This window comes from Ursus maritimus, unplaced genomic scaffold, assembly GCF_017311325.1.
Source record: "Ursus maritimus isolate PB19 unplaced genomic scaffold, ASM1731132v1 scaffold_8, whole genome shotgun sequence".
In the NCBI taxonomy this organism is placed as follows: Eukaryota; Metazoa; Chordata; class Mammalia; order Carnivora; family Ursidae; genus Ursus; species Ursus maritimus.
In genome coordinates this window covers 15,967,369-15,983,974 of record NW_024426996.1, presented here as the reverse complement: position 1 = coordinate 15,983,974, position 16,606 = coordinate 15,967,369, and the positions used below count along the sequence as shown (strand labels likewise).

The 16,606-nt window shown below is 39.9% G+C and overlaps 1 protein-coding gene across 1 annotated transcript in view; it reads left to right on the top strand.

Annotated features, from left to right (window-relative positions):
- The window catches only part of CDS1 (CDP-diacylglycerol synthase 1), a 58,324-nt gene extending 43,582 nt beyond the window's left edge, over nucleotides 1-14,742 (top strand). Inside the window, exons 7-13 of the mRNA XM_008693361.2 lie at nucleotides 841-923; nucleotides 2,210-2,297; nucleotides 4,924-4,992; nucleotides 5,712-5,864; nucleotides 7,545-7,664; nucleotides 9,734-9,837; nucleotides 14,081-14,742. Coding sequence (XP_008691583.2) covers nucleotides 841-923; nucleotides 2,210-2,297; nucleotides 4,924-4,992; nucleotides 5,712-5,864; nucleotides 7,545-7,664; nucleotides 9,734-9,837; nucleotides 14,081-14,210 — 747 coding nt within the window. The 3' untranslated portion in view covers nucleotides 14,211-14,742. The remainder of the gene's footprint in view (nucleotides 1-840; nucleotides 924-2,209; nucleotides 2,298-4,923; nucleotides 4,993-5,711; nucleotides 5,865-7,544; nucleotides 7,665-9,733; nucleotides 9,838-14,080) is intronic.
- Nucleotides 14,743-16,606: the final 1,864 nt, after the last annotated feature.

The following is a 16,606-nucleotide window of genomic DNA, read 5'->3' as shown; positions in this document are numbered from 1 at the left end:
AACCAAGATAAAAGAGAGTTGGATCTTTATGCAGATAAAAACAAAACAGAACAACTAATATATTATTTGCCAAAATGGGAAATAGGTTTATTATGAACAAATCCAAATCTTAAGAATTTTGAACATTTTACAAATTCCAGTCAAAATTATGAGACAAATATATAGAAACGTTGGGTTTTTTTTTTTTTCTCATTCACAGTCTACTCATACTGGTGATGCTAAAAGAATTACTAAAGTGGCATCTCCCAGGCTAGATGGACTTGATGAAACACACAAGTTTGAAATTCTGAAATTGAATACTGTCATTGAACAGTACTGTAAAGATCAACTTTCAAGTATGGAAAGTGGTGTTCAAGGGTAACTGGTCCCTGCTGGTTTGAATTATTTGAAGATAGAAATAACTCTTTATGGGAAAAAGTTACCATAATGAACTCTGAACGAATAGCTTTTAGCATTTTAATGCAGAATGCAGCCAGAGTAAAATGGTCCTCTCTAAATGCTGTAACAACACCAAAACTTTCTCATTATCATTTTAAACTAATGATTCAAGGTTATTGTATATTTTTTATATGTTTTTAAATTCAGTAGTCTTTCTCAGTATTGTTAGCATTCCATCTGTATAGAAATTAAGATTACTTTGTTAAATGTCTTCATGGTTTTAAGGTTCCAGTAGGCACCAAAATGACTATAATTTACTAACCACATTTATTTTGTACATCCCTATCTTACAAAATTTGACCAAAAGTCATGCTAGAAATTTGTGTTTCAAAATTGCTATTGCTCCAGGGCTGCACTGATCAGCTGTGTTCACTAATTATTGTGTTGTTGGGCTATTAACAGTTCGCATGGACTCATGTCACTTTACTGATAACAGTTACTCAGTCACATCTTGTCATCCAAAATCTGTTTGAAGGCATGATATGGTAAGGGGACGGCGTTATGCTGCTTTGTATTTATGTCCTAGCTTTTTTAAAGCTCTTTCACACTGGACAGTGTCTTGTAGATTTCTACTAAAATGTACTTTGTTGTTGCTCTATTTCACTAAAATATCTTACTGAGTTTTGCTTAGTATTTGACAACTGAAGACAAACACTTTGTTAAACAACTTGAAAACCCTTTTTTGGGTTCCAAATAAAATGCAGGAAGTCCTCATAAAAGCTCCAAAAATTAATTACATTTTCAGGTGTTACTACACCTTAATGTGGCTTTTTACAAAACATACGTAGACTTTAAAAAGAGTATATTGTTTTTGTGGAATGCAAAAGAACATGAAAGGTTGCTTGTTAGCAAACTGTGTGCTGGCAGTGTATTTTCTCTGGGTGAAAGTTGGGTAGGTTCTGCTCTGCCTCTATACAGGAGTGGGTGTCCAGATTTCAGATGGAATTCCTTACTGTCTAGCAGTGCCTTGAAGATTGAGAAAGCATTTTTATTAGTTTAAAATTATAAAAATTATTCGTTAAAGATCAGAGTGGAGAAAAACAATTTAAGAAATCTGACCATATTATCCCCACATTCTTTTTAACCCATTAATTAAAATCTTTTATAGTTGGTAGGTTTTGTCAAAACCCTTCACAGCTTTATGTTTTTTTTTTTTTAATAACAAGTTGTGTGTGTGTGTGTATGTGTAAAACAGAATCATTTTAAGATTGTCTTCCATATGCAAACTTTCAATTGATAGGGAACAGTTACTGAAATTAGTAGGTTCTGTACAATTAGTAGGGTTTAATGTAACTATAGGCTAAGGTAGAAATAAAATTGATAGTTATTCCTGAAAAGAATTTGTATTAAGAGCTTGGTATAAATTTATGAGATTATATTGTCTAAACAAATGACTCATTTCCATTTTGAAAGACTGCTTTTTTAAATTCCTTGTGCTGTTATAACTTGTTCCTCATAAAACTGAAATTTGAAAGTCCATAGCTATAGAAATGGATTGCTTAATATTAAAATTAATTTTTTAATATTTTCCTTAGCAATATTCTCCTGGTATGTTGGTTTATTTATAGGTTTTGCTCTGCTGAATTGCATTAAGCAGATCTGGGCAAATTTACTTGATATTTATCATTTCTACTAATGTTTTGGCAAATGTTATGTTCTGGATGAGGCTGCAGTATAATCCAAAGGGTTATTGCATTGGTTCATTATGAGTCATAACCTGTATAAATGTTTGCCACTTAATAATAAGGACTTTTTTTCTGATTTCTTTAAGGTTCCTTGTTCCAATATCAAGTGTTATCTGCAATGACATAACTGCTTACCTTTTTGGATTTTTTTTTGGGAGGACTCCATTAATTAAGGTAATGGAACAACATCTCAAGCAAGCCATTACCATAACCTTAAAGATGAGCCACTGGAGAAAATTTCCAACAATTCGGTGCTGTTGCACATGTTTATCTGTGAGGTGCTTTGATTTTCCCATAGCCGTATTTAACAGCCACAGTGTAGGGGCAATGAGCCATATTTCCCAGGGATTCCATCTAGATTCTTCATGAGATAGTCTCTTGGCTCCTCAATAAGGACCTGACTCCATCCGTTATCCTCCATCTTGTGAAGGCTCATTTCATTTTTCTGCTGCTTTCTTTCCATTAGGTACAGTGCAAGTCTTCTTTCTTCCATTCTCTCGCAGCCCTGCAAACAAGCCTTTCCTAGACTCTGCTCTCCCCCAAGCCATTTCATCTATCACCTCCTTTACCAGATGTTTTGAAAGTGTGCACTTACCCATCTTCACAGACTCATGTCCATTCATAAAACTTTTACACCCAAACTCATTTCAAAAAAACCCCTGAGGCCCTACAATAAAATAGTGGTAATGCAAGTAATAAGTGAAAGTTAAGATAAGGGAAAGAAAATACATATGAGCAGACCATGTTATTTTGCCTTTGATTTGGTTCTACTCACAGTCAGTGGAGGCAAAGAAGGAAAAAAGTTATACAGTTCTCATTTTGGGGAAGAGAGAAACCAATTCCTCATGGAAAAACAGATTTTTTACTAGAACTGATTAAAAAAAAACTTTTTATGTTGGGGCTTTAGATTCAATTCACTCCATTCACGTATTGGGCAAAGTGTTTAATAATATTCCCACAAATATGTTAATTGGCTATTTTGATGTTACTATATGAAGGCAGTTTGGAGGGATGGAGACAGTTGTACAGATACAAAGCCTATTTGATCAGAATGATACAAGAGTAGCATAAGTGTTTCCAGAGGAAAGCATGGACTGCTTCTCTTTCAGGAAAATCTTCCATAAATTCTTCCCCTCCAGGCTGAGCTGTAGGGATACTGGCAAGCAAGCCATATATATATATATATATATAAGCATTTCTAAAGCTGTTTCAGCATAAGAGCAAGTGATTGAATATTCAAGGCTTCTATACCAGATGAGAAGTTTTTGGCTCAGGAAGCCTTCAAAGAGGCTGTTACGGTTGTAGAAGAATGTTACTGTCTGATTTTGAACATAGACTTCTAGTGAATCTACCGGCTGGATTAGTTGTATAATGTACCCGTATGTAATTAAACAAGTTAACCCCTAAATCAATTTGATATAGATCAATTTAATTTGATGCTACCTTTATTTTTTTTTAAGATTTATATATATTTGAGAAAGAGAGAAAACACAAGTTGGGGGGAGGGGCAGATGAAGGGAGAGAGAATCCCCAAGCAGACTCCCTTGCTGAGCACAGAGCCTGACACCGGGCTCAAGCCCAGGAGCCTGAGATCATTACCTGTGCCGAAATCAAGCGCCAGATGCCCAACACACAGCCACACAGGTGCCTGATAAATCATCTTTAAAATAATCAACAGGCGCTTTTGAATTTGAGTCAACTCCTACTTCGTGACAGTAATACTGAATTATCTTAGGAAATGGTGTATATCAGTGTCTTCTCTGTGGCAGGATTGTTAACAGATTTGTCAAGAAACTGTTTCTGTCAACACTTTTGCCTTTGGGCTTTATGGACATCATTAGGACAAGATATCTGTAAAGAGATCATGTAGCTTATTTAGCCTGTCACCTATTTCTGTCTGCATAAACTTCTGTCTGATATTTATTTGGCTTCTGTCCACACCCAGCCACTGAAAGGGTCATCATGGAGGTCATCAGTGATCTCCTGATGACCAGATCCCCCGTATATCAATCCTTATCTTATAGGGCACCTCAGGCAGTTAGCGCTGTCCACTCCCAAATCTTTTCCTCCTGCCCCTGCATCACTGATTTCCAAACTTTCCTCCAGATATCTCTGCCTGAATGCCCCATTGACTGAGAAACAATAGCCGGAATCTGAAACAGTATCTATTCTTAGAAGCACAACATGTTCCTTTCTTCATGGAGACAGACATAGATTGTGACCAAAGGGAGAAGGATATGTGAATACTTGTGGAGCAAATACTGTATCTGGAGTGTTTTGCCATTTCAGAAAGAGGTCTGTTGTATGCATGGCATTTTTGGGAATATACGAAAATCTGGTGTGCTGCAATGTCCGTGTTTTGTTATACTCATTCTATTTTTTTGTCAGTAGTAAGTCAATACAGACCAAATGCACTTGGAATGAGTACATCGTATCCTTACTGCAAGAACTACACTATTGTGGGGGTTTGTATAAGCATAAAAGTCATGGGACAATGATTTCAATCTAGAGTTGATCATTCTTTGAGAGAGAAAAAAAATAAGTTGAGGTTATACAGAAACAGATATATTCAGAGTATGTCAAATGTTTGAGGGTCTAATATGTTAGATATTACTAGAGAAATTTGCACAAATAAATCAGGATCATGGAATGAAGGAAAAAGTGTTGCAGAACCATTCCAATAAGAAAAAAAATAGAGATATACAAGGTATTGTGGGAATTCACTGAAGAGAGTTTGCATATGTATTTGTGTGTTTTGTGAGTGCAGTAGTAACTCTTTAATTTATCTGGACTTTTTTAGTTGTCTCCTAAAAAGACTTGGGAAGGATTCATTGGCGGTTTCTTTTCCACAGTCGTGTTTGGATTCATTGTGAGTTTTGCTGGGAGTTTTATTTATATTTTGAAAAATGATGGCAAGTTTTATTAATCTGTTCTAAACCTAAAAAACTAGGTCACAAAATGTTAATAATGTATTTATTGAAACCCACTAACCAGAACCAATTCTGTACCCCAGTAGCTCTGATCATGGTCTCACATCTGGATTACCTGGGGATCTGATACAAAATCTGTGTCCCAGCTCTATCCCAAATCAGTTAACTCCCCCAGCTGATTCTAATGTACAGCCGGGCTTGGGACCCATTGCCGTGCTGTTGTGTTTTGGTAGTTTCTAACAGTTGTTCTGCCTTAAGGGGGACACAGGTGCTGGGGACGAGTAGCGGCTTTGAGTAAAGCAGAGAATGCAAATGATGTTGAAGAACTCTGCCTCCTTAACCCGTACCGGCTAATTGACTTAGGGGGTGCTGTTGTGAGCCCAACTTGCGGAAAAAGTTTGTTAAAAATAATTGACATTTAGCTATGCATAACAGATAATGTTTTAAAAATTAGTGTACAGTTACGGAATTTAGGTTTTTATTAAAAGAGGTGAGAATCAAAGGTACAATAAAATGGCTGGATAAAAGATAAGTATACAAAAATGTTAGTTTAATTTTTGAAGAGTCTAATGAAAAGGGATATTTATTTATTTATTTATTTATTTATATAATTTTTCCCCCCATTCAATGTTTCATGGACTCTTGCTTTGTTATTCAGGCTGCCTACGTGTTATCCAAATACCAATACTTCGTCTGCCCAGTGGAATACCGAAGTGATGTAAACTCCTTTGTTACAGAATGTGAACCCTCCGAACTTTTCAAGCTTCAGAGTTATTCACTTCCTCCGTTTTTAAAGACAGTGTTGAGACAGGTAAGATAAACATGGTTAAGGATCCTGTATCCCAAAGATTAAGGTTCATTTAAAAGTAGGACTAAACTTTTTACAAGAAATCAATTTCTACAGAATTTTTAACTCTATGATACAGAAGTGGTATCACTGTCTGCTTAGCCTCAATAATATTTTCTGTCCCCTTGTGATTTCCCTTTCTTGAACATAAAATGAATATTACTATCACAAATGAGTTGTCTGTTAGGAATTTACCTACCTGGTGGTTTGGATGATCACTGATAGTAATTTATCTTGTATTTGTTTTGAAAACATTTTTCAGTATTCCGTAGATTTCTACCAATCAAATGGGTTACAATGAACTTCACTTGTAACTGGTAGGCACCGACTCAATTTAAAGCTTAATTAAATCAACAGCTCAAAGAATCCTTGATTTTTAGGGGACCTTTAATAGTACAGAAAGCTCCTTCTTTTTTTTTTTTTTTTTAAGATTTTATTTATTTATTTATTTGACAGAGATAGAGATAGCCAGCGAGAGAGGGAACACAAGCAGGGGGAGTGGGAGAGGAAGAATCAGGCTCATAGCGGAGGAGCCTGATGTGGGGCTCGATCCCATAACGCCGGGATCACGCCCTGAGCCGAAGGCAGACACCTAACCGCTGTGCCACCCAGGCGCCCCTGAAAGCTGCTCCTTCTAAAGTGTCAATTTCCCTTTCAAATTCCCTTTGAAATGGCACACTGTTGCCATTCAAAGGCAGTGTTGAGATCTCTCACTGAAGCATGTTGACATGCTGTCCATTAGAACCCTGCTGATCTATGCCGTCAAGACTGGGAGGTGGTTGGTCCGTGTGTGTGTGTGTGTGTGTGTGTGTGTGTGTGTGTATCAACTATTTTTAAAGTCTGTAATTTTTGAGGAACAGGTTAACCAACAATTTCTCTCTCTGAGTGAGCAATACATCGAATCCAAGAATTTTTTTCAACGTCCAAGCCATCTGTTTTCTGCTATAAAACTTTTTGATCCTACCAATCTTTGATTAGGGGTAAGGCCTTTGCTTTGAGAACAGGTCCAAAGATTGGTGTTCTGAATGATCTTTCTAAAGCCGTACCTATTTATGCACTGACTACAAATGGTAGTCAGTTTATTTAAAGTGGAGCAAGAACCAAGAATTTAAAAAAATAATTTGCCTGCAGAATTCTTCTTAATTTGTATTATGTCCTTCCTGAATCTTTTATGACTGTCTTGCTGATGCGCAATTTGGTGGTCTTCTTTAAAGCAACTTAAAGACAAACTTTTCCCTCATTTTGTCATATAAAATCAAAGTAAAATAAAATACAACAGTTATGATTATAAAGTTCTACGGGTAAGAAATTCAGAAATTAACTCAACTGATTGTTAGTGTAAGTCTACAACTCAAGTGTTGTAGACGTTTCTAGATGAACTAGAGTATCTTGCCAACTGCAAGATTTTGGTGTGCCCGGTGCTGTCAGTATGCTTAGGGAATGGAGAGTGCTAGCTAAGTAGAGGATGGGAATGAGAGCTTACAACATATTCTTCTCCCGTGATCTTGAAAGTTTATGAAGTTAACAAAAATGTAGTATAATGGTTTGACTTATTATTTGTATATCATGGTTCTTAGTTTAGGTGGCATGCTCAAATACAGTTTTAATGCAGTTAAATCCCTTCCCCCTTTATTTTCTCTTTAGGAAACAGTGAGCTTATATCCTTTCCAGATACACAGCATTGCTCTTTCCACATTTGCATCTTTGATTGGCCCTTTTGGAGGCTTCTTTGCCAGTGGATTCAAAAGAGCTTTCAAAATCAAGGTGTGTGTTTAGAATCTTTGTTACACTAATAAAGAATATGATTAGAGAATATAATACAGTTGTAATTTGGTTCTCTCTTGGTCTCCCACATTAAGCCTCTGGGCAAAAACTTTTATATCCTGTTTGTTTCAGCCTCACAGAAATGCTTCCTGGCTGACTTGAATATATTCTCTCTCGTTAAATTTTGGACATGCCATGTTAATACATTTTAAAGTGTTACGTCAGCCTCATTTATAGAATTGGAATATGTCACTTAATGTTGGGACAAGCACAGAATCTTGGTCCTTCAAGTGCTTATCCAAAAATCCAGCTATGAATTGTCTGAAGTTTACTTGTTGTGCCATAGTCTCACTTGAAGAGATAAGCAAGGAGAGCCTTTGGATATAACCATCCATCTACTAGATCTGGGGTCAGTAAACTCTTTCTATAAAGAGAGAAATCATTTATTAATCATGTTGCAACTACTCAACTCTGAACTCTGCCACTGTACTGCAAAGCCTTGTGGGCAATATGTCAATGAATGGACCTGACCGGGTTTTAATAAAACTTTATTTACAAAAACAGGCAGTAGATTAGACTCGGACTACGGGACATAGTTTGCTGATCTCTCTTCCAGATACTTATAATTATCCCTATATTTCGTTTAATTTGGATTCTCATAAAGTCACATATATTTACCCTGTTATCCCCGCTGTCCTCACATGCCTTCACTAGGACTGAATGTTGTGCCGTTGGGCATCAGAGAGTGGCCCTGAAGGTGGGGTGAACAGGGCAGCCTTCTCTGGAGGAGGTGCATTTGAGCAGAGGTCTGAGAAAAGGAGAATGAGTCCTACAGAAATCAAAGGCAGAGAGTTCCAGCGAGTGCAAAGGAGAGGAGGAACTTAGCCTGTTTGAAGGGGAGTGAGAACAGGGTGACTGTGGTAGAGAGGCGGCAATCAGACTGCAGAAATTGGTGGGGCCAGATCCCACGGGGCCGCAGAAGCCAGGGAAATAAATAAATGAACTTGGTGAGGACTTAAAATGGGGAAGATACTATGTTAGGTGGAATGCAGTGTGCGGAAGCGTATTAGATGTCCCTGTTCTCGAGATGCTCGCCACCTAGTAGGGAAGACAACGTGTGTCCGCAATGAACCACAGCAACAGCTGTGCCTGAAGACTGTGCTGTCAAGGCTGCAGACAGCAGAATGGAATGGAGTTACTGTGGCTCCCTTGTTGCTTCAGAGAGTAGGGAAGAGAAGGAAGGAAACGTGTTGGCAAAAAGTAACGGAAGAATTTTTCAATAATTGTTTGAAACAGAAATGTTACGTTTAGAACGGTATTTTCTTTAGTGGTGTCTAATGCAAGCTTTCTTCTTGAATGATAGATCATTTTGCATGTCTGAAATGAAGGTATAATAGCTGTTGCATTTCGGTGTTTTTAGGTGGCCTGCGTACGCTAGACGAGCAGTCCGTCATTTCCGTATATTTAGCATCCAGACACGTGGCTATGTCTACAGAGTCCACCTGAGAGACTTACTAACCATTCCCCCCGCTTGGCCATTTAATGGACTAACGTGTCCCACATGATCTATTTTGATTCTCTTTTACCCCAATACTTAAAGAAGAATATATATTGTAGTAGCAAAATATTTCAGAGTAGAAACCATTAGGATAAACATGAGTTAGAACTCGCTGTACATCTGTCAACACTACTAAAAAGAGCGCCCCAAATAATTTCTGGTTAAACAGAAAAGTAAGCTAGAACAATATTAGGTTGATAATAGCCCATAGTGCTTTTGATTTAGAAAAAGCTTTATTAACTAAAAAAAGTTGGTGCTAGACTTAATTAATATTTAACTAGTGTTACTTGGATGCTTTTGGTCAATTTGGTAATCATTCTAATGAGGGTACATATTTGAAAGATGTGTTTTTAACTTATGAGACACATTTTAGTAAGTCTGTATTTAGTGAGGAAATCCAGTAGTAAAGTATTTTCCTTAGAGCCTCTGATGCCAAGAGACATTTACAGGTAGGAGTTTTATAGCAGGTGATTTTTTGAACATTTACTTATATGTCTGTTTGTTTCTGAAGGATTTTGCAAACACCATTCCTGGACATGGCGGGATAATGGACAGATTTGATTGTCAGTATTTGATGGCAACTTTTGTGCACGTGTACATCACGAGTTTTATAAGGTACTTTTAGATTTTTAAAAAATGTTTTATTAGATGACTTCTTGGAGTTCTCATTTCTACAGGCATTAGTTTGAATGAGTTACTTTTTCTGTCAATAGTAATTTATAGTATAAAGAGGGAATGGTGGCCCCTGGAGTTTGTGTCACATTGTAGCCCTGAGAAGTATGATTAAGGAGAAATTAAGAAGAAGTAATTAAATTATAATTATTTTACACACATTTGAATAACTTAAATAATAGTATATGTCATGGTCTTTAGTAGGACCAAGGTAAAATGTAGGTAATGTGGACGGTACTGGATTGAATCATCAGTGTTCCCATTTTCTGTGGTATGTATACAGCGACAGTGAGTACTAACTAAAAAGGAGGAGGATGTAGTAATTCCTCCAGTCCACCAGTTACTGCTTGAGAGCCTGTGATGTGTTGGGGAATGTTCTAGGCATGCGTACAGCAAAGAACAAAGTGCCCGCCCTCAGAGCTTACATTCTTACTGGGGAGCTGGAGAGAGAAGGGGCAGAAACGGGCAAAAAACAAACCCAGTTTGCTAGCTGGTGGTAAGCGCCATGGAGAAAAATAAAGCAGGCCAGGGGATTATGGTGGTATGGGGGGTGGAGAAGTGGGGTGAATGGAGGGGTGTTGCTTTTTGATATAGGGTGGTTTATTCTTGTTACACCTGTAAGGTTTTGGCTCCGCCGCACAATGCTAGTTTGAGGTGCGAAAGCAAACTACCGCAAGCACGTGTTCCCTTTACTTGCCGTGGTCTCTACAAAGTAGCTGACCGCAGGAAACATGGATTTCCTTCAGAGAGTACTTAGAAACTCATATTTGTAGATCCCCAAACACATATTTTAAATATATACCCAGAGCAGTGTAGGAATTTTCTATTTTTTATTTTTCTTGAGCAGTCTTGTTAGGAGTTTATTTCATTAATCTTTTCAAGGAATCAAATGCTGGCTTTGTTAACGTTCTGTGTCACTGATGCCCACCTGCACCTTTCACTCCTTCATCTTTCTTTAGATGCAATTTGCTGTTGCTTTTTGAGATTCTTGAGATAAAGCTTAGGTTATTGATTTTCAGCCTTCTTGTCTAATCATCTAAGACTGTAAATTCCCTCTTAAGTACTGCCTTCTTATCTTACTGTTATGTTTGCATTTTCATCATCAATTACAAATATTTCCTGATTTCCAGTGTGATACCTGCTTTGATATGCGGATTATTTAAATGTGTATTGACTGCTTTCCAAACAAATGGAGATTTCCTCATTCTCCTTCCTTTATTGACTTTTGCCCTCATTCCATGTGGTCAGAAAGCATACTCTGTATTATTTCAGTTTTTGTATTTGTGGAGACTTGTTTTGTGCCCCAGCATATTGTCTGTTCAGGTATGTGGCCACGTGCCCACGGAGCGCATGCGCACCTGCGTGTCGGGGATGCAGGGCTGTACACGCCCATTAGGTGAGGTTTAGCTGTCTTCTGTACTGATTGTTTGCTTTGTTTTTTTCAACTTTTTTCAGGAAGAGAGCTTTGTCAAAATATCCCACCGTGATTGTTGTTGTTTTTTAAACATTTATGTATTTATTTTAGAGAGAGAGAGCACAAGCAGGGAGGGGCAGAGGGAGAGAAAGAATCCCACGCAGGTTCCACACCCAGTGCAGAGCCCAACTAGGGCCCAACCTCACAACCCTGAGAGCATGACCTGAGCCAAAATCCCGAGTTGGACGCTCAACCACTGAGCCACCCACGCCCCTCCCCTCCCAGTGTGATTGTAAATTTACCTAATCCTAGTCTGCCAGTTTTTGCTTTGTGTATTTTGAGGTGGTTTTACGTATATACACATTTAGGACTGTCCTATCTCCCTACTGAATCGCTCCTAATGTCATTCTATAACGTCCATCTTTATAGGCCACTTGCTTAATACCTATTTTGTTGAGCCTGGGGGGCTCAGTCATAAGCTCAGTCATTAAGCGTCTGCCTCCAGCTCAGGTCATGATCCCATGATCCCAGGGTCCTCGGATCGAGCCCCGCATCGGGCTCCCTGCTCAGCANGAAGCCTGCTTCTCCCTGTCAAAAAAATAAATAAAATCTTTTAAAAAAAAAAAACCTATTTTGTTGGATATTGGAAGAATGGCATCAGCTTTCTTTTGGTTAGTATTTATATAGTGTTTCTTTGTCAGTCCTTTTATTTGTAGCATTCCTTTATCCTTATATAAAGTGTGCTTCTATTCTAACAAGCATATAGCTTGATTTTAGTTTTTTCTAATAATCCAGATGACAACCTTTGTCTTTTTTTTTTTTTTAAGATTTTATTTATTTATTTGAGATAGAGCAAGAGAGAGAGCACAAGTGTAGGGAGTGGCAGAGGGAGAAGCAGCCTCCCTGCTGAGCAGAGAGCCCAACCCCTGGAATCATGACCTGAGCCAAAGGTGGATGCTTAACCCACTGAGCCACCCAGGCGTCCCCAACCTTCGTCTTTCTAATTGGAGCATCTAATCCACTTTATATGGCAGTTCCCGATATATCTGTGTATTAGTAATTAATATTTAAATCATTAGAACTCTATTTTCAGATGGTAAAGCTTTTAGGGCATTAACTCACCTTTTTTTTTTTTTTTTTTAACCTGCTGTTGTCTCACTAGAGAAAAGTCATGCTGAGCCCTGTTGCCTACCATTTGAAAGCAAGTATTTAGACTATTAGGAATACAGGGCTAGTGCCAGGGCACATGGAGCCGCGAGCACCTGCTGACATAATTTTGCATTTAGCTGAACTTGTTATATCTGTGGGCCCTACTCTGGGTTTGTTACGAAGTTGCTGAATCTTTTGAAGACATGAAAGACAAGCTGTGCCCCGGCTTGAGTAGACAGTGGCTGTGAGAGACATCTGGCCACACTTCTGGCACATGAGCTGAGCCACGTGCATGAAGTTAACCCGTGGGATGGCTAGTCTGTGCTGTGGTGTGGTTTTTTAATCAAAGACTTCTGTGATATCCCTCTATAGCAGACATTTCTTTTTGTTGCTGGGTTTTCTATTTCCTATAATTCCGTTTGAACTGAACAGTCCTAGTCATAAATTTAGTTACCTGTGTAAATGTCTTTCTCGGAATTCGGTGCCCTTCTCCATACATCATTTATGTCTTGCTCTTCTCCATTGGATTTTACTAATCTCTGTTTACAAGAAGTGAACCATGATCTGTTTCTCGTTTTCAAATGGACTGTAGAAATTGCAGAGAACGATACATGGACATTAAAATCTGAATTCAGTTCATTCTGAATTTGACAGAATAGCACTGTAGAAGATCACACAGGTGTGAATGGATTGAGTTCTAGAGTCCGGGTGGGGGCAGGTAGGGGGGAGTTAGGAATCTCTGACTGTAAAAGTGTCAGAGCGGGGAAAGGGTAAGAGGCCTGTTTAGGACCTTTTCTGACTCAGAGTGCAACGCAGAAGGGTGGGAAGAGGAGGGCTGGAGGGGGGACGTTGGGGGAGCAGCTGGAGGAGGTGTCCCTGGGAGAGAAGGGGGAGCGCGTTGTACCACTGCCTCGTTGCTGCCTCAGCTCTCCCCGGGCTCGCTTCGCCACCACTGGGACTGCTGGCAGGTGGGTGAGGAGGGCCGGCGGGCTGCCTCCTCGCCCTCCTTTCAACTAGAAAAAGACCCACTTTTTACTATATTGGGGTTCACCGAAGACTGTGTTTGGACAGACGCTGGGGCATCTACTGTAGATCCTGGGTAGCGGTTGCAGTGCTGGGTTAGCACCTCGGTGTCCTGTCTCTCGAACATTCATATACCCCAGGGGCACTACTCAAAGTTTCTTTGAAGCTAAAAATTTAAAGTATTATTTTTCATGTCCTCTTCTGGCTTACCTTCATCCATTGGGACTTTTGCTCCTTTTCTTACCGGATAGTTTTTGTGTCTTGTCCAGTCAGGATTTGTTCCCTGTCCCCACCTTTAACTCAGGTTGCCGTTTTGAGAAGTTTTGTAGAACTCAGATCTGCATCCCCTGGATTGCCTAATGTTGTTCCTGGGTTTTGTGTTTGTGCATTCTTCCCAAACCTAGACTGAATGCCTCGTGATGCAGAATATTTCTGGGGCTTTTTCTCCTTCGACACTAACATTGGGCACTGAAGTGAGCTTGAGCAAGTGAACACTGTTACTCTACACTTAAGTGCATGATTTAGTTTCAGTTGGGGGTATATGCTTCCCTTGGCTCTCTTCAAATAGCATGAACTTGGCCTTTTCTGCTTCGTTATCAGGGGTCCGAATCCCAGCAAAGTGCTACAGCAGTTGTTGGTGCTTCAACCAGAACAGCAGTTAAATATATATAAAACCCTGAAGACTCACCTGATTGAGAAAGGAATCCTGCAGCCCGCCTTGAAGGTATAGCTGGATCCACAGAGGGAAGGACTGACCATAAGGAATTCTACAGAAAAGCACTGACAGATGAAATTTTGTAATTGTACAGAAACCTGGCCGAAAATGCAATAGATTGAAGTTTTGCAGACACGAATGTCTCTTCTCGAAATTACTGTGAATATTTAACACTTACTTGATCTAAGTTATGAAATAAGTAGCAAATTATCAACAAAAGATCCTGTACTTTTTCTAGAGTGTATTTTCTGATGTTAACTTCCTTCTCCTGACTTGCTAGGTTTCATAATGTAAAAGACTTGTGTTTTAAAGAGTCAAACAGAAAAAGAGTAAACTGAGGATGTCTTAAGATTGCATCTGGCGTTGTGCCCTTTGCACAAATATTGACTTCTGCACTTGGAGCCGCTCTTAATTTTAACAAAATGTTTTATGTAAGGCACAATAGGAAGTTAGTTCTCCTGCACTTCCTCCTCTTAGTCTGAAGTCCTTTCTGAAGGGCTGAGTTGGATCCAAAAAGGAAAAAAAAAAAAAAAGCTTGTCCGTTTTTCAAAAGAAGTAAGTAATCATTTGCCAGGGGAAAACGTTCCACTTTTAGGTAGGTTCAAAAAGAGCAGACATCAAACTCTACTCCTGATAAAACTGTTTGCAAAAACACGACAGACAGTTGCAAGAAAAACGAAGGAGAATTCTGCTACGAAGAACGTAAGGTCCGCCTCCTCCACAGATGATCTGCACAGATGACAACAGCTCGGGAGGCAGCGGGAGACAATGGCGCACGACCCCGGCCACCTCTTGCTCGAATTCTCTGCCTTTCCTCGTTTCCCCCTGAGCCGGTTTCCATCAGTTCCGCAGCCTCCAGCACCTAAGATGCACGCAGAGGGCAGCGAGTAGGCGTGGTGGCCGACGCAGAGCGGGGTGCGGAGTGGCCTGTCCCCGGGAGGCTCTGCGGGCCTGTGTCCCGGGGGCCTCCCTGCTGGCGCCCTGGGCCGCCCAGGGCACACGCAGCTGGCGAGAAGGAAGACGTGCCCGGGGACCGAGGCCCCGCCCAGCTCCCTGCTAACAGCTCACCTTTGCCCCGTCCTCTTTCACATCATGTCGTAAAATCCGAGGACTGCAGCTGACGATTTTTTTCCTTCAGGAATGAAAATCAAGCAGAAGTGATTCTCCTCAAGAACCAGCAGCACACGAATGCCAGCGCGTCCCCGTGGACCGGCCGCTGTAACAGACACGAGGCTGATTCTCCTCCGCGAAGGGAAACGAGCCACGCTCCGAGCGCCCCCCACGGCCGCATGTACTGTGCTGCCCGCGTGGCCCGGAGCCCTCCGAAAATTGCCTCGTGCTCCTCGGCCAACTCTTCAGACAGGAGAAAAACAGATTTTTAAGAGTGTTTTGCTAATGAAAAGAGTAAATATTTTTGTTTAAATCAGAAACAGATTTCAGTTATTTTCTATTTCCGTTCTACTACTATACCCGAAATAAAAGACCACAGACCTGCCCGGGGTCCGTGGATGTCGGTCTGGAACGAGCTGCTTCGTCGGGTGCGCTCCGCGATGAGTACGGCGCGTCTGGTTAAGCTCGGTGCGCTCCGCGAGTACGGCGCGTCTGGTTAAGCTCGGTGCGCTCCGCGCGTCTAGTTGCTCGGTCTGGCACGCACGCGGTCAGTTCGGCCGCACGGGATGTGCTCAGCCAGCACTATTTCAGACCGTCCCGTAAAAACCTCGAATTGGCACCGGAAATGTTATTACAGGAGGGAATGATTCCTCTTAAAGTCAGGCTACCTACAGGTTTCATTTTCAGCATCTCTTGTGTATATTTGCCTCATTAAGAGCTCCAAATGCTGATCATAAAAGAATTTAGATTAGCAGAGGTTAAGAAATAAGATGAAAAATTTGTCACAGGAACTTACATTGAAAACTTGGTGATTTGCACAATAATAAAGAGCTGCTTGGAGATACACGGTTCCCTCCGCATTTTTCTTGGAAGTGATTGGTGAGGCACGGCGACGCAGAATTATAAGCATTACTGAATACACGTATTATAAAATCAATCCTATTATAAACAAAATACGAAGGTAGAAATATTTGGGGTCACAGTAATTGCTTTCCTCAAATATACTTTTAGAGGTGGGTGTACATTATATGTAAAAAAGTAAATTCTTAATTTTAACAGAGTTCTAACGATTGACCTTTTTAGTGTACTTTTATAGCATGTATATTAAAATAGAATATATTTTAGCAAAAGATTGCCATAAAACCCTGACTTTGATCATTTTTATACTTGCACTGTGAAGAGAGCTTAAATTCCAGTGTAGGAATGGGCTGGCAGGAAAATAAGACTGGGGACTTCCTTCACAGTAATGGCTAATTGTTCCAGATTTGCTATTTTTGGAGGTAACTCTACTTGTGTACTAA